The 21000-nt window shown below is 47.1% G+C and overlaps 1 protein-coding gene and 2 long non-coding RNA genes across 11 annotated transcripts in view; 1 reads left to right on the top strand and 2 right to left on the bottom strand.

Moving 5' to 3' along the window:
- Window positions 1-323: 323 nt before the first annotated feature.
- Window positions 324-16352, bottom strand: LOC145527079 (uncharacterized). Its single transcript, XR_014069454.1, has 4 exons — window positions 16268-16352; window positions 5363-5431; window positions 3053-3206; window positions 324-1391 (listed from the first exon to the last, which is right to left on the bottom strand). It is a non-coding gene; the product is annotated as an uncharacterized LOC145527079 (long non-coding RNA).
- LOC145527078 (uncharacterized) lies at window positions 9670-12064 on the bottom strand. Its single transcript, XR_014069453.1, has 2 exons — window positions 11995-12064; window positions 9670-11894 (listed from the first exon to the last, which is right to left on the bottom strand). It is a non-coding gene; the product is annotated as an uncharacterized LOC145527078 (long non-coding RNA).
- GOLGA3 (golgin A3) overlaps window positions 12037-21000 on the top strand; it is a 44267-nt gene continuing 35303 nt past the window's right edge. For 3 of the 9 annotated variants that reach the window (XM_081544436.1, XM_081544432.1, XM_081544428.1), the window contains exons 1-2: window positions 12380-12443; window positions 18158-18477. In XM_081544436.1, the coding sequence (XP_081400562.1) occupies window positions 18345-18477 (133 nt within the window). In that variant the 5' untranslated portion in view covers window positions 12380-12443; window positions 18158-18344. Of the gene's footprint in view, window positions 12223-12379; window positions 12525-18157; window positions 18478-21000 lie in introns of those variants that run through there. The other 6 variants (XM_081544437.1, XM_081544433.1, XM_081544431.1 and 3 more) reach the window with 3 other exon arrangements.

The following is a 21000-nucleotide window of genomic DNA, read 5'->3' as shown; positions in this document are numbered from 1 at the left end:
GGTTACCTGCTTACTAACAGAGTGTGCCCCCGGCACGGGGCAGGGGGCCGCTGTACTTACTAGCCTCGCCAGCCCTGTAGGTGTGGGTGACCTGGGGGCGGGGCCGGGTCTGAACAATTGGGAAAAGGCATGGCTTCCCTGGGATCCACCAGCCCAAGCCTTAGCCTATTGGTCCCTAGTTAAAGCCACAGCTTTGTGTCTAAGCTGTGGCTCAGCTCGTGCAGGCACGAGGCTGCCCTCAAAGCTTAGGACCTTGGCACATCACCTCTTTCACTTTGGACCCCAACCTCTTCTCCCAAAGTAAGAACAGAGATGCAGGACCCTTAGCAGATGTAGCAGCTTTATTGGCTGAGGCCTAAACATGCAGCCTTCCCTGGACTACACTGGATCCATAGGTGAAGGGAAGGGCCCACACCACCTCAGACAGCTGGTCCATGGTGCGGGCCAACTCCAGTGGAACTCGGATTCCCTGTTTCTGATGAGCACACGGGGTCAGAACAGAGCTTATCAGCCCTAACCTGAAGAGGAGCCACAGGACCCAGGCTTGCTGACCAGCTCTTTTATAGAGTGGGCACCATGCGGTATTTTTTATGACTTTCTGTACTTCCTGTTCCTTGACACCCTCCCCAACCACCACCACCAACCCCTCAGCATCCAGCCCACAGAGGGTTGGAGCCTGCTGTGTGCTCCTATCCTGCTGGTTTGACTGGCACTGGGCGACTCCTGTGTCCTTGGGCCCAGCTCGTCTTCTCTCACAGCCTCGCTACCCAAGACCCAAGTCCCTCTTGGGCTCCTGGTGCCGATGTCAGAGAGGCTGGCTCTGCCCACACCGCCTATCTGCTGGGCCTCCTAGAGCTGCACACCAGCCCTTTCTGGCCTGGGTCCTGGCTCCCAGATGACCAAATGGATTCCTCTTTGGGCCACTAACCAGGAACCCAGTAGGTCATCTTAATACCGCATAGCTAACAGGATTGGGGGCTTCCCTGGTGGCTCATTGGTGCATGTGACATGGGTTCGATGTCTGGCTTAGGAAGATCCCCTGGAGAGGGAACTAGCAACTGACTCCAGTATTCTTGCCTGGAGAATTCTACGTACAGAGGAGCCTGATGGGCTACAGTCCATGGGGTCACAAAGAGCTGGACATGACTTTTCAGCTAAACAACAACAAGATTGGGATCACGAGCCCACGTCTGAGAGTCCCAGCGTGATACTGGTGGATCTTGCCCCAGGGGAAGTACCCCACGGAGAGAGTGGAGTAGCCAGGCCTCTACCAGTAGAGGCCCTGCAGCCAGACCAGCTCTCACAACAGCAGGCAGAGAAGAGACCCAACGAAGCTCAGGTTCTGAATCAGGATTGCTGCTGCAGAGGGCACCAGACAACTGACCTGTGCTCTGGAGGAAGGAAGAGAAAGGGGGGGATGGATTGGGATTAGAAAGCCCAGGGTGGCTGGATGCGGGATCCTTCTCTTCCTGCGTATGGTGGCAGCTTCCCAGAACTCAGGTTCCCTCCTAGTAGATACAGGTGAACTGGTGGTTTCTCCACTCATTCAATTAGAAGGCTTCCTTGACCCCAAAGCTGATGACCTGGCAGACCTGAGCTTCCACCACCTTCCAGCTACTAGCACCCAGTAAGCAGGTGGGGCTGGCAAAGGCAGGCTCCAGTGTCACCATCAAGAAAGTGGACTGGCTGCTGTGGGCCAGACAGCCCACCAGAGCTCAGCCCATCCTCATTTCAGGCCTGCTCTCCCAGGCCTGACCCTAATGGGAATGTGCCACTGGGTCTCAGCTACTCTCCCTGAAAGTGCCAGCCTGGGGTGGCGTTTGTAGTTCCAGCAGAAGTAAGTCGAAGGTCCTTGGGTCACTGGGGTGCCAACCAGTCTGGCCTCCATGGCTCTGTCTCCTCATTCCCACCCCTTCCTGGCCCCTCTGTGAGATGAAGCCATGCAGAACTCACTGTGAGGGGTATTGAGGAGCGAGGCCAAGGCCGTGCTGGCGATTGTCCAGCCTCCCAGCCAAGCTGCCCAGCACTCGCTCGGCTGTGCCACCTGCTGGTTTATTCCTCTGTCTCAAGTGGACATCCTTTCCATCCTGTCCCTCGGGACGTGAGCAAAGCGAATGCAACAGAAATGAGCTGTGCGCGTTCCCTCCCACACTCAGCTGCCACCCCAGGCCCTGGAGAACCTGGAAGGAGGCCCAGCCCCACGGATCCACTGGCTGAAAGTCCTGACCTGCAGATGAGCCACCCAGCCAGCAACCAGGGAACAAATGTCACCATCTCAGGAATGACTCCAACCAGTAACTTAACTACAACTGTTGCAAAAATCGTATAAACTTGGAACTCCCAAATTATAATTAAACAAAGGTAATGAGCACTCAGGACTCGGCCCTTCTTGATGAAGCTTGCATCTGACCGCTCCTCTGCTCCCACGGGCGTCTACCTGTCTGGACCTATAGGTTCTCTGCAGTGCTCCTTTGGTTTGGTCTGTGGACCTCACCTTTGGCAGCTTGACACCTGACGCATTATGAGTACTCACAACATGGAAACTGGTAAATGCTGCAAATAGGGTCTTTTTTTTTTCTTTTTCTGGAGAGGAGGTTGTTAAACACTTACCAGCATACCGTTGCCCCCAACCAGTATAATCATGAATAGACAGCTGTTTGAAGCCACTGCATTTTGGGTCAGCTTGTTACATAGGAATAAATGGCACTGCCATGGCCCATGAAGGCCCAGCACTGGGTGGCCCCCGCCCCTCCCTGAGCAACCCTCCCTTTCCACCCACCCCACCCCAGGGCCTTCCGAAGCCCCACTCAAAGCTGGGCCCTCTCCCGCTTCTGCAGTGGTGGCCAGGCCTCTGCCCCACTCTGGGCTCACCTCAGACCCACTCCTGGAGGGAGCCTCCCAACCGGCGTTCTAGCATCAGCCTGTTTGTCTTTCTTCCTGGTGCTGACCAATCGTTTGAAAGGAAGCATTGCCTTACTGTTTATCTCCCCTTCAGAATTCCAGAACAGGGCCCCTCCCGGCTTGCTCACTGGCAGAAATGTCTGATAATCACCGGCTGACTGGTCCTCGCAAAGACCCTGCTGAGACATCCCTCTGCTGGGGCTCTTCCCTGAGGCACGGGTGATGGCTCTTTCCCCTCGTCTCTGTCAAGTCTAGTGCATCCTCTTGTTTTGTTTTCTGTGTGTTTCCTTCTGAAGACGGTGAGCCTGGAACACACCTTTATCGTTGGTGCTCCCGTGCCCACATGGAGCAGCCTGGCATGACGGGTGTGGGAAGCCGGTTTTGTGCTGATGGGACCAGGGGTTACATGGCCATATGCTGTGCTGTGAGGGGGGTTGCTCTCAGTAGCGGTTCTCTGTGCTGGTCCTGGGGCCCATGTAACACTCAACGCAGGCGAGGAGGCTGAAGCAACAGACATTTACAGTCCCGCAGTTCTGGAGATAAGGTATCACAGGGCTGGTTCCCGCTGAGGCCTCTCTCCTTGGCATGCAGACGGCTGTCTCCTCCCCATGCCCTCACATGGTCGTCCCTGTATGCCTGCGTCTTCATCTCCTCCTCTTATAAGGACACCAATCCCCTGGGTTGGGGCCCATGCATATGGCCTCATTTTACCTCAGTCACCGCTTAAAGGCCCTAGTTCCACACACAGTCACATTCTGAGGTCCTCTGGGTCAAGGCTTCAACGTGTGAATTTGGGAAGGGACACAGTTCAGGTCACAACACTTTGTCCTCAGACATCAAACACCACAGGGTTTTATAAAATCAGGTGGTGTTTTGTTTTTTTTTTAGGCAAACCCCACATCCTATAAAGAATCTGCATGCAATGTGGGAGACCTGGGTTCGATCCTTGGGTCGGAAAGACAACCTGGAGAAGGAAATGGCAACCCACTCCAGTATTCTTGCCTGGAGAATTCCATAGACAGAGAAGACTGGCAGGCTACTCTCCATGGGGTGGCAAAGAGTCAGACACAACTGAGTGACTAACACTTCTACAGGGCTTCCCTAGTGACTCCAGTGGTAAAAAAAAAAAATCCACCTGCCAGTGCAGGAGACCTGGGTTCTATCCTTGGGTGTGGAAGATCCCCTGGAGAAGGAAATGGCAACCCACTCCAGTATTCTTGCCTAGGAAAGCCCATGGACAGAGAAGCCTGGCAGGCTATAATCCATGAGGTTGCAAAAGAGTCAGACATAACTTAGCAACTAAACAACAACATTTTATATACTATTAACAGCCTGTGGTAGGGGTGCCCTTGTGCTCTCTGCCCTTGTTCCCAAAGAAGTCCATGTCCTGACCCCTGGAACCTGTGAATGTCACCTTATCTAGCAAAAGGGATTTGCAGGTTAAGGACCTGGAGGTAAAACCATCCTGGACTGTTCAGTGGGTCCTCAGTGAAATTGCAAGGGTCCTAATAAATGGGGGGCAAAAAGGTCAGGCAGAAAAAGATGTGAGAGTACCAGAGGCTGGAGTGATGCCTTGGAAGTTGGTGGAAGGAGCCACGAGCCAAGAGATGCACTAGAAACTGGAAAAGGCAAAGGAAACGGCTCCTCCCAGAGCCTGGAGAAGAAACATGGCCCTGCGACACCTGGATTTGGGACATCTGACCTCCAGAAGCATGAGAGAACAAATCTGTGTTGTTTTAAGCCATTAAATTTGTGTGGCTTGTTACAGTGGCCACAGGAAGCTAAAACACACCCCCAACCCTCTTCTCGTTTGGTTTTCAGTCTTTAGGAAGGGGCCAATGTTTTCTGAAGCATGCAGGAAGAGATGGAGAATTCTCTCTCCCCTGAACCCCCATGGACGCCTTAGCTAGTTGATCCATTGGCAGGGCGTGGCTGAGCCTCTGCCCTGGCCATCAGGGCTGCCAGTCTCAAGCTGCCCACAACCCAAGTCCACATGGCACCTGAGCCATCTCTTCCAATGCCAGGCAGATGATGTCACCCCTTGCTTGAAATCTGCCAGTGGCCCCAACACACCAATGGACCCTGTATGGCGTGCCCTTTCTGTGTCATCTCAGACCCCTTCCACTCCTTTCCTTGTAAAACTCCTTCGTAGACCTGCACACTCCTGCCTCCTTATCAGGCAAGGTCAGCACAAGTGTGACTTCCTGAAAGAAATTTTTGAAGTTTGGGATCAACATATACACAGCAGGGACTTCCCTGATGGCCCAGTGGCTAAGACTCCATGCTCCCAATGCAGGGAGCTGGGTTTGATCCCTGGTCAAGAAACTACATTCCGCAAGCTGCATGAAAGAGCAAAGATTCTGCATGTCATAACTAAGACCTGGCACAACCAAGTAAATACATAACGCAAAAACCCATCTATGCTAGAGAAGGAAATGGCAACCCACTCCAGAATTCTTACCTGGAAAATTTGCTGGAGAGAGGAGCCTGGGGGGCTACAGTCCATGGAGTTGCAAAGAGTCAGACACGACTGAGCACCAAAGGAAAAATAAACATATACACACCAGTGAATATATATAAAATAGATAAACAACAAGGACCTATGTATAGCAAAGGGAACTATATTGAATATCTTGTAATAAGCTATAATGGAAAAGAATCTGAAAAGAATATATTAATATATGTATATGTATAACTGAATCACTTTGGTGTATACCTAAAACTAACACACTGTAAATTGGCTACACTTCAATTTTTAAAAATTAAAAATAAAATTAAAAGACAGAAATCCCAAGCACATGGTTCTCTTTGCTGTCCCACAATTACCCTCATGACCTTTTTTCTTACTTTCTTCATGTTTTTGAAGCAACTCAGCTTAGGGGGCCTCCCTAAACTGCTATCTAAAATAGCAGCATACAGCTCCACCCTTCTCTTCACCCTGCCCTTTTCTCTTCTCATCTCAGTTCTTTCTGTCCTATATTTCTGTGCTCATTGTCTGGCTCTGCAATAGGATATAAGCCCCATCGACAGCAAGATTGTGTATGGCATCTAGAATGATACTTGCATACAGTACCATACTGCGATAGGATGTAAGCCCCATGACAGCAAGGATTGTGTATGGCATCTAGCATGATACTTGGCATATAGTAGACCACAATGAAGGAAGGAAGGAAGGAAGCATGATGCAGTGCAAGGGGTGGTCTGTCCCACCCTAACACACTGCCAGTTTTGTGAGTTATCACCCTAAAAGGTCTGCTCTTCTTCACACAAAGGAAGCTGGATCAGAGCAGGGATCTTGTGTCTCCTGTACCCCTCATGTAAACCCCAACCTGAGAACACTGACCAGCACATTTGAGGCACTTGAATGCGCCCATCCATGGATTAATGCATCATAAAATGATGTATATCCAGACAGTGGAATTACACAGTCATAAAAGGAACAAAGTTCTGATACACAATCAAGCATGGATGAATCTAAAAACATTATGCTAATTAAAAGAGAAGGCAGTCACAAAAGACTGTATATTGTGTGAACCTTTTTATATGAAATGTCCAGAATAGACCAACCCATAGAGACAGAAAGTAGATTAGTGGTTGTCAGGGGCTGGGAGAAGGAGGAATGCGCAGTGACTGCATGTATATGGACTAGAGGGATCCTTTGGGGTTTATCAGAATGTCCTGAAACAATTTATAGTAAATTCAGTGTACTTACTAAATGTAATGCACTCAGTTTTATTTACTAAAATTTAGTGAGTATAACTGAATTTATCAACACTTAAAAATCACTGAAGTGCACACATAAAATGAACAATGTATATGGTTTGTAAATAATACTTTAATAAAACTTTTAAAATGTATGAGATTAGGTTTTTTTCCTTGTGTGTGGAGATGCCATCAATTTAATATATAATTAGGATCATTTGTTTCTGTTTTTTTTTTTAATTTAGTGTTTGTCACACTCTAATTGCTAATTTAATTATTTCCTCAGTTTCCACCACTGGTTGTGTCATATGTGGCTGTGGTACAACATCAAAACCAGGAAACTGGGACTTTCCTGGTGCCTCAGTGGTAAACAATCTGTCTGCCAATGGGTTCGATCCATCCCATGTGCCACAGAGCAGCTAAGACCGTGTGCTACAACTACTGAAGCCTGTGTGCCCTAGAGTCCATGCTCTGCAACAGGAAAAGTCACCACAATGAGAAGCCCAAGCACCACAACTAGAGAGTGGCCTCCACTCGCCACAACCAGAGAGATGTCCTTACAGCTATGAAGACCCAGCACAGCCAAAAATACAAAATAAAACCTTTTTAAAAATAGGAAGCTGACATTGGTCCAGAGTGCAGGCACAGCCCTCTGTCATTTTATCCCATGTGCACTTTCATGAACCCACTGCTGCAGTTAAGGTGCTGAACCACTTCATCATCATAAGGACCTCCTTCATCCTACCTGTCTAGTCACACTCACCCCCACTATTCCTTGGCAACCACTAATCTCTTTTCCATCTCTGTACTTTTGTCACTTCAAGAATGTTTTATGTGTGAGATCCTATCATACAGTATAGTCCTCTGGATATTTGTTTCCTTCCTCAGCTTAATGCTGATGAGATGCCTATGAGATTCATCCAAGTTGCTGTGTGTATCAAAAAAGTAAGTCTCTTACATATGAATCTTCAAGTTGCAAACTTCCAAATATGCAAATGTGTATTCACATATCCAACCACAGAAGTTAGTCCCATGTCTGGCATATATTGTCATGTGTGTGCATCCTCTACAAGTGGTTGTGCTTTTGTGTACTTTACTGTACAGTACTATATAGAGTACAGTAGTGCATTATCTTTATTTCAAGCCCAGGATGTCCAGAAGCAAGCATAAAAGGTGTAGTAATGTAGTTGGTACTGCTAAGAAGCACCAAGCAACAACAATGGAAACAAGAGGTGAAAACAATTGGGAGAGTGGAGCTAGCAAAATGATGGTAAACTTCGCTCATTCTTATAACATTAATCATTCAACCATTGGTACGATTCTAAAGAACAAGGACAAGATCACAGAACAGGTGAAGTCTGCTGGGTCAACGACATTGACAATAATATCAAAGAAGCGTGGAAAAATAATGGAGGAGATGGAGAAACTTCTCGGTGTGCAGGAAATGGCAAGAGAGTTTTCTTTCATTGAGAAGGCACCGTTAGTTGTTGAAGCACCGGACTCAAACGTAGAACAGTGCATGAAGGTCGCAGCCACCGTTCAGAATGCAATCTAGTGCTACTGTGCCGTCTATGACAAGAAAGAAAGAACTACTACCCAGACATCGCTGCATCATTTTTTTTAGGAGGGTAGATAGAATTGAATGAATCCTGCAAAGAACCAGAACCTGTGCTTCAGCATCAGGTGTCATTGAAATGGCAGCTTGCCCTTCAACTCCACCTCTTCTCCTTCCTCCAGTCAGTGTCTCTTCTTGTCTGTTTACTTGATGCCAGCCCATGTGTCAGCCGTTGTACTGTACTACTGTACTTTTAAAGGTACTTTATTGTAGAATTTTAAATATTTTCTTTTTTGTGTGTGTTTGCTTTTTTATACATTATTTGTGTAAAGAAGTGAAAGTGAAAGAAAGTGAAGTTGCTCAGTCGTGTCCGACTCTTTGCAACCCCATGGACTGTAGCCTGCCAGGCTCCTCCATCCATTGGGTTTTCCAGGCAAGAGTACTGGAGCAGATTACCATTTCCTTCTCCAGGGGATCTTCCTGACCCAGGGATCGAACCTGGGTCTCCTGAATTGCAGGCAGACTCTTTACCGTCTGAGCCACAAGGGAAAGATTATTATTTGTGTAATCAGTATTATAAACCAAATACAGGACAGTACTATATGGCTGATCGTGTTAATTAGGTACCTAGCCTAACTTTGTTGAACTCACGAATAAATTAAACTTACAAACAAAACTTGTTTTATGTAGGGGACTTACACTATACTGACAATGAATGTGTGAAAAGCAAAATTTAAAACAAAATATCATTTATAACCACTCCAAAGAAAATGACATACTTAAGTACAAACTTTGGGCTTCCCTGGTGGCTCAGATAGTAAAGAATCTGCCTCTAATTTGGGAGACCTGGGTTCAATTCCTGGGTTGGGAAGATCCCCTAGAGGAGGGCATGGCTACCCACTCCAGTATTCTTGCCTGGAGAATCCCCGTGGACAGAGGAGCCTGTTGGGCTACAGTCCACGGGGTTACAAAGAGTCGGACAAGACTGAGCGACTAAGCACAACAAAGTATAAACTTTAACATGTTTAGGATCTGTATGTTGAAATTTATAAAATACTGATGAAAGAAATCAAAGATCTAAATAAAAGGAGAGACATACCATATCCATGAGTTGAAAGACTCAACATAGTGAAGATGCCAATTCTCCCCAAATTGATTTATTATAGTTTAAGTGCAATTCCTATCAAAATCCCAGGAAGGATTTTTGTAGAGATAGACAATTTCTGTAGAGATAGAGTTTCTTCTAAAATTTATATGAAAGGACACAGGCCCCAGAATAGCTAGAACAGTCACAAAAAAGTAAAGTGGGAGGAATCATCTCCCCCATATTATGGCCTGATGTAAAGCTACCACGGTGGAGACTGTAGTGTTGGGGAGAGAGAGGCATGTCAACCAATGGAACAGGGCAGAGAACCAAGATAGAGCCAACAAGCATTCAAATTACTTTTGACAATGTGCAAAAGCAAGTTAATGCAGGAAGGATAGACTTTTCAATAAACAGTCTGAAACAATTTGATTGTTTTTGTTGTTTGTTATTCAATCACTAAGTCATGTCTGACTCTTTGCAACACCATGGACTGCAGCACTTCAGGCTTCCTTGTTCTTCACTATCTCCTGGAGTTTGCTCAAATTCATGTCCCCTGAGTCAGTGATACTATCTAACTGTCTCATCCTCTGTTGCCTTCTTCTCCTTTTGTCTTCAATCTTTCCCAGAATTAGGGTCTTTTCCAATAAGTTTGCTCTTCATAGCAGGTGGCCAAAGCATTGGAGCTTTAGCAGCAGCATCAGTCCTTCTAATGAATATTCAGGGTTGATTTCCTTTAGGATTTACTGATTTGCTCTCCTTGCAGTCTAAGGGACTCTCACGAATGTTCTTTAGCAATACAATTTGAAAGCATCAATTCTTTGGTGCCGAGCCTTCTTTATGGTCCAACTCTCACATCCATACATGACTACTAGAAAAGCCATAGCTTTGACTATGTGGACCTTTGTCAGAAAACTGATGGCTCTGCTTTTTAATACACTGTCTAGATTTGTCATAGCTTTTTTTTCCCTGGTAGCTCAGACGGTAAAGCGTCTGCCTACAATGCAGGAGACCTGGGTTCGATCCCTGGGTCAGGAAGATCCCCTGGAGAAGGAAATGGAAACCCACTCCAGTATTCATGCCTGGAAAATCCCATGGATCTAGGAGCCTGGTGGGCTACAGTCCATGGGATCCCAAAGAGTTGGACATGACTGAGCGACTTCACTTCACTTCTTCCAAGGAACAGGAGTCTTAATTTCATGATTATAGTCACCGTCCCCAATGATTTTGGAGCCCCCCAAAATAAAATCTGCCACTGTTTCCACTTTTTCCCCTTCTTTTTGCCATGAAGTGATGGGGGTAGATGCTATGATCCTTGTTTTTTGAATGTTGAGTTTTAAACTAACTTTTTTACTCTCCTCTTTCACTCTCATCAAGAGGCTCTTTATTTCCTCTTCCCTTTCTGCCATTAGAGTTGTATCATCTACATATCTGAGGTTGTTGTCTGGAATCTCGATTTCAGCTTGTGATTCATCCAGCCTGGCATTTTGCATGATGTACTCTGCATATAAGTTAAATAAAAAAGGTGGCAGTATGCAGTCTTGTAGTAGTCCTTTCCCAATTTTGAACCAGTTCATTGTTCTATGTCCTGTTCTAACTGTTGCTTCTTGACCTGCATACAGGCTTCCTAGGAAACAGGTAAAGTTGTCTGGTATTCCCATCTCTTTAAAAATTTTTCACATTTTCTATGATCCACATAGTCAAAGGTTTTCACATAGTCATTAAAGCAGAAGTAGATGTTTTTTTCTGGAATTCCCTTGTTTTCTCTATGATTCAACAAACATTGACAATTTGATTTCTGGTTCCTCTGTCTTTTTTAACCCAGCTTGTACATCTGGAAGCTCTCAGTTCACATACTGCTGAAGCCTAACTTGAAAGATTTTGTTGTTGTTGTTTTAACTTGAAAGATTTTGAGCACATAACCTTACCAGCATGAGAAATGAGTGTAACTGTACAATAGCTTGAACATTCTTTGGGATTGGAATGAAAACTGACCTTTTGCAGTCCTGTGCCCACTGCTGAATTTTCCATATTTGCTGACATACTGAGTGCAGCAATTTGATATACATGGACAAAAAAAGAAAGGAAAAAACTTTCACATCATGCCCTATGCCAACAATTCTCTTTCTTTCTTCCTTTTTGTTTTGACTGCGTTGGGTCTTTGTTAGGCTTCCCTGGTGGCTCAGTCAGTTAAGAACCTGTCTGCCATGCAGGAGACCCATGTTCAATCCCTGGGTCAGGAAGATGCCCTGGCGAAGAGAATGGTTACCTACTCTAGTATTCTTGCCTGGAGAATTCCATGGACAGAGGAGCGTGGCAGGCTACAGTCCACAGGGTAGCAAAGAGTTGGACAGAACTGAGCCAATGTTTCAGTCAGTGGGTCTTTGTTGAAGCAGGTGGCCTCTTCTTCGCGGTGCACAGGCTTTCTCTCGTTGGGCAAGCCGAGCCACTCTCTAGTTGTGGCTTTCAGACTTCTCTTGTTGCTGAGGGAGGGCTCAGTAGTTGTTGGGAGCGGGGAGGGAGTTGTTTCACTGCACACATGGGGTCTTAGTCCCCCAACCAGGGATGGGAACTGCTGCCCCCCTACATTGGAAGAGCAGAGTCTTAACCACTGGACCTCTGGGAAAGTCCACGAGCCTCTTGCATTTGTACCTGAAAGATAAGGACTAGCGTTGTAGAGGGTTTAGAAGAGGGACAGCGGCCATCACCACCACCTCCACCCACATGAACCCAAGCCCACCGGGGTGCTTACGCGCAACGCCGCCAATAAGGTAGAGGCGGGGCAAGAACGACCACGCCCATACACTGACAGCTGGGGCGGGGCGGGGAGGGGGCGGGACAGGAGCTTGGCCACGCCACTTCCGCCGGAAGCTTAACTGCCCGGCTTCCTGTTGGAGTTGGTCCGGCAAGTCTGGGAGCTGCGTTTCTGACAAGGAAAGGCGCCCCAGATTTACTTTCTGAAATCCTCTTCGGACCAGTTGTGAGTGGGCTCTATCCAGACCTTGAGGTTGAAGCAGTCCCCGCCCGAGGGCGGCTGCGGGCTAGCAGAAAGGGACCGTCTGTCTTGCGGAACGGAGGCACTGTATACAGGCTGTTCCGGGGGGCAGATTACGTCGTTGCTCCGCGCTCCGCCCCTCGAGGGGCCACGTCTCCACCGGAGCGGCCGGGCCGGGCGTTCGCCGCGGCTTCCGCACCGCTGGGGTGAGGGTCGTGGGGTGGTGCCTGGGCAGGAGCGCTGGTCGCGGAGGGCGCGAGAATCCAGGGAACCGCAGCACAGTCAGGGTATGGGCTGGGAGAAGGGCGGCGGGGCCTGAGCGGACGCGGAGGGCCGACCGCAACTCGGTCTTGAGCGGCAACGCCCCGCGCTAGTCTGGCTCCTCACCGTTGGTAGCCTCCGGGCCTGGAAGCTGGCTTGTGCAGCTGTTAGGGAACTGGGTTCATTAATAAACATACATTCGAGCCCTTCCGGAGCTCTGTCTACCCTCGCCAGGGAGAGATTTGTTCAGGGGTACCCGCAGCTGCTGTTGGAGCTGCTGAGAAACAGCTCTTATCCTTTTGCAGAAGTTATGTCAAGATGACATGCGTGATATCCTGTTGGGTGGTTAGTGTGAAGCCTGGTTTAAAGAACGCGTGTTATCTCAGCCTCTCAGTCCACCTCGATTCCCTCTCGATCCTGGGTGCTTAGAGGTGTTTCACCGGTGCAGTAATACTTGCCAGAGGTAGTGAGGCCAGGCGTTGTCACTAGTGTGCAGGTGTTGCGTGAACAGCTCCGCCTTCATTCAACAACTGTTTGAGTGTCGGTAGTGTGATGGGCAACATTTATTGTAGGTCCTGGAATCCAGAGCTGAAATCGTGTCAGGATCCCTGCTGTCACTGAGCTTACGTCGTAGTGGAGGATAAATGAGACATTGTTGAGAGAGTATTAGGCGGTGCTTGGGGTGGGTCTGTAGGAAAGCCTGTCCGCGAAGGTGACTTTTGAGCTAAGGCTTCTATGACAAGAAATTATCCATGAAAAACGGTGGGATGAGTGTTTCAAGCAGAATGAACAGCAAGTGTGAAGACCCCGAGGGAGGAGTAAGTCTGCTGTTCTTAGAGAAGTATGGCAAGTGTATAATGAAAAAGGAAGAAAGTGATAAGGGACAAGGATGCAGTGTGGGGAGGGGCCAGATGGTATGCAGTTGCCTAGTTCAGGGTAAGAGGCTTAGATTTTATTGTCAGTGTGATTGGAAACCACTGGGACATTGTAAGCCATTTACAGGTGACTCATGGGTTTGTTTTTTTACTTTTTAAATTGTCCCTTAAATATTTCAAACATAACTTTTTATTGGAGTGATGGCCTTCAGTTGCAATGGACCTTGAATGGCAAGAAAGGGAAATAAAAATCATCTGACATTACTCAGATTCTAAAGTAGCCTTTTTTTTTTTTAGCCAGTTGCCTTAAGCAGCAGTATAATTTTTTAACTTTTAAGTATAGTTAACTTACAATCTTAGGTTAGTTTCAGGTGTGTAACATAGTAATTTGATGGGTTTTTTTTTTTCTTGTTTTTTGAATCGCACCCTGAGGCGTGTGAGATGCCCAACCAGGGATCGAATCTGTGCCTCCTGCAGTGGAAGCATGAGTCATAACCACTGGACGACCAGGGTCCTGATGTTTTTGTAGATTACACTCTGTACATTCCATTCCATACAAGGTTATTATAAAATTCTGGCTGTACTCTGTGTGCTGTACATTGCATCCTTGTAACTTATTTATACCTATTAGTTTGTATCTCTTAATCCCGTTTATCTACTTTGCCCATCCCCCTTCCCTTCTCCTCTCTGGTGACCAGTAGTTTATATCTCCAAGTCTGTTTCTTTTTTGTTTTATTCTGTTTTTTAGATTCCTCAAGTGATAACATACAGCATTTGACTTTTTCTGTCTGACTTCTTTCACTGAGCATAATGCTCTTCAGGTCTATCCATGTTGTCACAGTGGCAAAATTTTGTTCTTTTTTATGGCTGAGTAACATTACAGAGTGTGTCTGTGTGTGTACATGTGTGTACACCGTATCTTCTTTATCCAAGCAGTATACTTTCTTGAATGAGAATATCTTCAGTTGGCTTTTACCTGTTGATTTTGGCAAGCAACAATTGAAGAAAAGAGTAACGCTAATAATAACAGCTGTCATTTGTTGAAGTCATGGGGCGTGTGCCTTGCTGCACTTAATCCTGGCATAGGTTTTTTGGTCTTTTTCTTATCATCTTACTGATAGGATCACCATCTAAGAGTGGTTAAGAAATCTGCCCAAGATCTGACAGCTGAGTGTGGAGGACTCAGGACCTGAAACCAAGATGTCTGATGCCTGAGTCTGTTCTTGACATTACACTGCTCTGCGGTGACATGAGGCTTTCTGGGTTTTCATTTTGGCCATGCTCTGTGGTTTGTTTTTTTGTTTGGGACGTGCTGCATGGCTTGCGGGATCTTAGTTCCCCAGCCAGGGATCAAACCTGTGACCTCGGCAATGAAAGAGCAAAGTCCTAACCACTGGACCACCATGGAATTCCCATGCTCTGTTGTTTCTAAATCGCCAATAGGAACATCTTAAAGAAGATGGAGTAGATGGAGCTGTTGATGTGCATATACCAGATCTAAGTAATCTGCTGTCTGGGGGAAGCTGGAGATCACATAGTTGCCTGAAATGGTAGTTTCTCGATCTGAAGTCTCTCTCTTTTTTTAAATAAATATATTTATTTTAGTTGGGGGCTAACTACTTTACAGTGTTGTAGTAGTTTTCGCCATACATTGACATGAATCAGCCCTGGGTTTACATGTGTTCCCCATCCTGAACCCCCCTCCCACCTCCCGATCTGAAGTCTCTTAATGTCAGACGGCGGTGAACCTAGAGTTACATACTTTTTGAAGTTCGAAGTGATACCTTTGCTTCATCTCTTCCCTCCGGGAAACACAGAATGCAGGTGGTCAGAAATGGTACTGGGATTAGACTGATCTCTGTTTTTTTTTAAATCACAAAATGGAGTGCATGTTACTAATAACAGCTTCCTTGTGATGTACTCCCAGCTGTCTAACCCTCCTTGTCCTGTTTTTGTCAGCAGTCTGAAATAATGAGGTCTGGGTGACTGAGTCATGCTAAGTGAAATTCACATGAGGCTGAGGATACATGGAGAATGCCAGTGTATTATGGATAGGAAGACATGTCCCTTCCCCAGAGGCTGCTTCTGGTGTTCTGTGAATCCTATCTCTTGTCTGGCTTCAGGCAGAGCTGTGTGTGAACAGGAGCCACCTTCATAAGTTACCAGAATAAGTCACAGTCACAGGGTCTCCAGGGCTGCACCATTCATCTCAAGGGGTGGGGGTGGGGAGGCAGTTAGGGCTCCTTGGGGATCAGAAGACTTCTTGTTTAGCAAGAAATCCAAATAAAGGCAAGCAAATGCATGGACTGTACATTGGTATTAGGCTCAAACAGCCTGACACATTTCTCTCTGTCTTTGGTGTGCCTTCCTCAGTGGACACAAACATCTCGGCCAATGCTCTCTTTCCTGCATAGTGTCAGGGTCAGGTGTTGTCACTGCTTGCCTTAGTAACACATTCCCCATGGCTCCTTAGATGCTTCTCTGACCTGTGGCCATTTACATGCTGCTCTCCCAGTTTGTACCTCCCAGGTGTTCTTTGCCCTCCCAGAACTGTGATTCCCAACTGCGTTGAGTAGTAGAGTTATTCAGTATTTGACAAAGCATTGTGGATATTCAAGGATGCAAATAACTGTATCGTTTTGTTTTTGAACCACTAGCTTGGTTGCTAAGGGGTAGGACTTGGAGGCAGAGATTTATTTGTCAGTAGCCTGCATTGAGCACCACTCTGTGTAGGGGATGTTCGAGGGGGTAGGGGCAGACCTGGAGTGGTGATTTCTGTGTCTAGGATGTAGGCAGCTTCACCCCACCCCCACAAGACAGAAACAAAGACATTTCAAAGCAAAATGCAAATGTCTTCCTTTGTTAAGGAGCATCTCAGGATGGCCAGCACATACCGTACACCATAGGCAGGGATAGTTGATTTCACAGCCCACTGTGTGTGTCCCAGCCCAACCATCTGTAGTCACTTGTCTGTGAAGTGAAGCCTGTGTTGAAGGGACAGCCTGGGTGTGCCCTTGCCTGGCCTTGTGGGCATCACCACCTCTATGGTATCACTCTGGCCAGCTTAACCACCAGCTGTGCCCATGGAGTGAGGGCAGGCTCAGCAGGTGTCACAATGGTGTCCTATGCAGCCAGGTCCCTGTGAGATGGTGATTTTCAGAGGGACCTGTGGACTGGCCTGTTTGTGTACCCACCCTCCAACCTGGAAAAATGTCTCCATGGATGAAAGAGGTTACCGAATATTGTAGAGACAGAAACTAAATTGAGACCTCATTGCACATAGGATCATGTTTGGGTGACCTTGGTACCTCCCTTCAGACATGGTTTCAGTCCTCAAATATTTCCTCGCGCCAGGCACCATGAGCCAGCAGCACCCGGTGCTTATTGATTAACTACATTGGATTGTAACTACTCATGTTTTCACGCAATTCTATCTATGGTCCTTTCAAGTACAGAGTCTTAGTACTAGCTCTGCACTTAATAGTGGACATAGGATATCCTCCCCACAGTCTACTGGTTAGGACTGCATAGTTTCAATGCTGAGGGCCTGGGTTCAATCTCTGGTTGGGGAACTAAGATCCTGCAAGCCATGAGGCCACCAAAAAAAAAAGTCGGCATAGCCTTTTTGTATTCATAACAACACTTATTAATCCATGATGTCGCTGGCCTGTCAGGTGCCAGATAGCAGAGGGACATTTGTGGATGATTGAAGCTGCAGGCCAAACACTGCTGGGTTCCCATCATTAGGTGTTCACAGGTTGTGCCAGCCACTAAGGGCTGCCTGTTCATGGGTGACAGGGTGACAGAGAACTGTGGAGAAACAGGATCGTCCAGTGAGAGTCAGCTCTTGCTTAGGTTCTTTTCAAAAACATCTGTGTGGCATTTGGAAACCAGGGAGGAAAGTCCCGTGAATTTTTGTCCTGGAACCTGTGAAACACCAAACAGTACACAGGATAATATGAAATCTTATCTTCAAGGAAGTAAATGCCACCATTTCTGCAGGATAATAGCAGTACCTTATCTGTTGAGGAAGAAACGAGGTGATAATATCCTCATTACACTTCAAAAGCAATAACCAGTTGCCAGGCTTTGGGCAGTTTTGCTCCCTTAAATTCAGCTTGGCAGAACAAGCTGAAAGATAGCAGATCTTGTGAGAAATGAAGAGTGCATCAGGTCACCTGCTGTGAGGTCCTTTCTCTGCCCCCCATACCCCAGTGGCTATTTTCCCTGTGTCCTCGTCCCCCCATGCTTCCTCCGTTAGTGTCCGGTTTACCATGCTGCATGCTGTTACCTCTTCCGTGTTGACTTCTGGTTCTGAGGCATGGCCTGGGCACTGACAAGCCAGGTCTCCTGGGAGAGGAGCTCACCCTTTGACCCCTGTGAGCACTTGGGCCTCTGTGTCCAATACTAAAGCCACTGGCCACATGCGCTGCTTACATACAAGTCAGTTAAGTTTAAATAAATAAAGACTCAGCTCCTCAATCATCCAAGCCCCACCCCCAGCCCTGCGGATTACAGTGTCAATGGAGGAGCTTCTCATCCTGGTGGGGGATGGTGTTCAGCAGTCATCAGTGCAGACGGCCTTCAGGGATGGGCCAGATGGGTTTGGGTCAGTTTTTTATCCTCAAAAAATAGGACGCTGTGGGTGCTCAAGGATTATTTGTTGTATGAATTTATTTATTATACAGGTCATGTTGGGAACTAAATGTTAGTCTTGGACTTGTTACTTCAAATCTGACAAATGAAGTTTCATAATACCTTCTTTCTCTTTTTATTCCTGTCAGGTATCATGCATGATATTACCTGGTTTGATTTCAGGCCATCTGTGGGACTTTAAATCTCTTCCCCAAAATGGCAAACCTAGTGTGGTCTGTCCCAGGAGCTTTTGGCTATTGCTAATGGCAGAAACCAAACTCGCTCCCAGTTCACTTGTAGCCTCTGAGTGTCAGCCCAGCCCGTGTCACCCTGACCATGGACGGTGCGGCAGCTGTGCAGGAGGGCCTGGTGGAGGACAGACCCTGCAGTGGCACGTCAGCTCAACCCGAGGGCTCCCCAAAGCCCCCTGGATCACTAGCGCCGCTGGATCAGTGGGATGAAGCCCAGTGTAAGTTGCCGGTTACTCTGTGTTCTGCTCACATCTTACCTTTAAACAGGAGAACAGAGGTCATCTTGTCTTTTGGAAGAAGACAGTGGTGTCTAAGAGCTTAATGAACTTTATAATTCATTCAGAGGGTGTTTTTATGTATTTTTTTAGTTGAGGCAAACTTTGAATCAAACAGCATGCATGTTAAATGAAATGGGAACTTTCTGGAGCTTTCTGCTCCAGAGGGACGGAGCAGCATGGTTTACCTATAAGGCTTGTGCAGATCTTCACTGACACATCACTGTCCCCTGCCTAACATTCTACCTTTTTGGTTGGTTGGTTGTCAAATTTTTACTAACTGGAAAGTGTGCCACTAGTGATCTGAGGATTACTGGATCACATTTCCATGTTAGCTAGTAGGTTATTCATGTGTTGGAAGCACAGAATAAATGACTACTTCCTCATGCCCCTTCCTGGGCAGTGTGTGCTTGAACATTGTAACGTGTATGCACTGATTTACTAGCAGAAACTGCCTTTCCCTTCTGGTAAAACAGTGCTCAGGCACCTGAAATGGCTTTGCTGCTTCCTGCTCCTTAAGTGCCAGGTGAGGCCGATGCGGCTTGGCCCAGGATCAAGGGTTCTGCAGTTGGAACAACTCCTAGGTCTGCCGCTAACAGGAATGAGCCCTCAACTGAGATCCTTAATTTATTTCACCCTCACTCTCTTACTGAGAAAATGGAAAGATGAATGGTCCCTGCATCTTGTGTGTGTGTGTCAGTCGCTCAGTCATGCCCGACTCTGCGACCCCATGGACGGTAGCCCTCCAGGCTCCTCTGTCCAAGGGATTCTCCAGGCAAGAGTATTGGCGTAGGTTGCCATTTCCTTCTCTGCCCTGCATCTTAGGGTGGTGGTGAAGGCCCATGTGAAATGTGAGCACTTGGGAAGCACCCAGGAGGTGGGGCTGGCTAGTTTTTGTGTCATCATCATTATTTGTTTATCCGTAATTAGACTTGTATTTGGAAACAGTCAAGTCTAAGTATTTATTAGGCCTTCTTTTAGATTTTTTTTAAAGTGCAGAAAGAAAGTGAAAGAAAAGAAAGTGAAGTGGCTCAGTCGTGTCCAACTCTTTGTGACCCCGTGGACTGTAGCTTACCAGGCTCCTCCATCCGTGGGATTTTCCAGGCAAGAATACTGGAGTGGGGTGCCATTTCCTTCTCCAGGAGATCTTCCCGACCCAGGGAGTGAACCCAGGTCTCCCGAATTGTAGGCAGACGCTTTACCATCTGAGCCACCAGGGAAGTCTATTAAAGTGCAGTGTGACCCTCAAATAATTACTTTCGTATGTAAGCAGGACATTTTAGAGACTCTCCCAGATTTGATAAGCCCATCAGGAAGTGGTATTGACCTGATTAACTTGCATCTGAAATGCACGATTCCTCCCTACTCCCACCCCACCCCTGACCTCAGCTGTTTGTGTAAAAGAACAGACTGTTGTGTCAGGGCTGTGGTGGGGTCCTCCCACTCTGTTTTGTGTCTGCCCCCTCACCCCCCACTTTATATTCTAGTTTTCCTTTCAGGGAGGCGTGACAGTAAGTGGCTATGTTAGTTTGGACTCACATTTCAAGTGACAGAAACCCATTTTCAATTTGCTTTGGTACAGAGGGAATTTCCTAGTTGCATACTGGGTACATCATGGGATCCAAGTGGTGCTAACCCTATGGGGTCCTGGGGCATTGCAGTGCCTGGAAGCCTCTCCATGTATCTCCTCTTTGGCTGCCAACTGGCTGCCCATCAGGGGGAGAGCACTTTCCTTTTGATAGAAAAGTAGGTTTCAGTTAGTGTGTAAGTAACTTACAGTAATGTTAGTAGAGGAGACCGAGCTTGATACGCAGGTGAATAGTCATCACTGGTTAACTTGGGTTTTTACCCGTTAGGTGTTTGTCAGTCAGAAGCATAGACTCTGGGTTCTGTCCTTAGCTTTGGGGTAATCGTTCTCATCAGCTGTTCTAACTCTTCACCTTTGATGTCTCATTTTGGATGATAAACGTATGCCTTGAAATAACTTTGGAATCAGTTCAGTTCAGTTCAGTTCAGTCACTCAGTCGTGTCCGACTCTTTGTGACCCCATGAATTGCAGCATGCCAGGCCTCTCTGTCCATCACCAACTCCCGGAGTCTACCCAAACCCATGTCCATCGAATCGGTGATGCCATCCAACCATCTCATCCTCTGTCGTCCCCTTCTCCTCCCGCCCCCAATCCTACCCAGCATTAGGGTCTTTTCCAATGAGTCAACTCTTCGCATGAGGTGGCCAAAGTATTGGAGCTTCAGCTTCAACATCAGACCTTCCAATGAACACCCAGGACTGATCTCCTTTAGGATGGATTGATTGGATCTCCTTGCAGTCCAAGGGACTCTCAAGAGTCTTCTCCAACACCACAGTTCAAAAGCATCAATTCTGTGGCGCTCAGCTTTCTTCACCGTCCAACTCTCACAACCATATATGACCACTGGAAAAACCATAGCCTTGACTAGACGGACTTTT

This window comes from Giraffa tippelskirchi, chromosome 11 (genome assembly GCF_054371585.1).
Source record: "Giraffa tippelskirchi isolate mGirTip1 chromosome 11, T2T-mGirTip1v1.2.pri, whole genome shotgun sequence".
Taxonomy (NCBI): Eukaryota; Metazoa; Chordata; class Mammalia; order Artiodactyla; family Giraffidae; genus Giraffa; species Giraffa tippelskirchi.
This window is presented reverse-complemented; position numbering and strand designations above follow the sequence as displayed.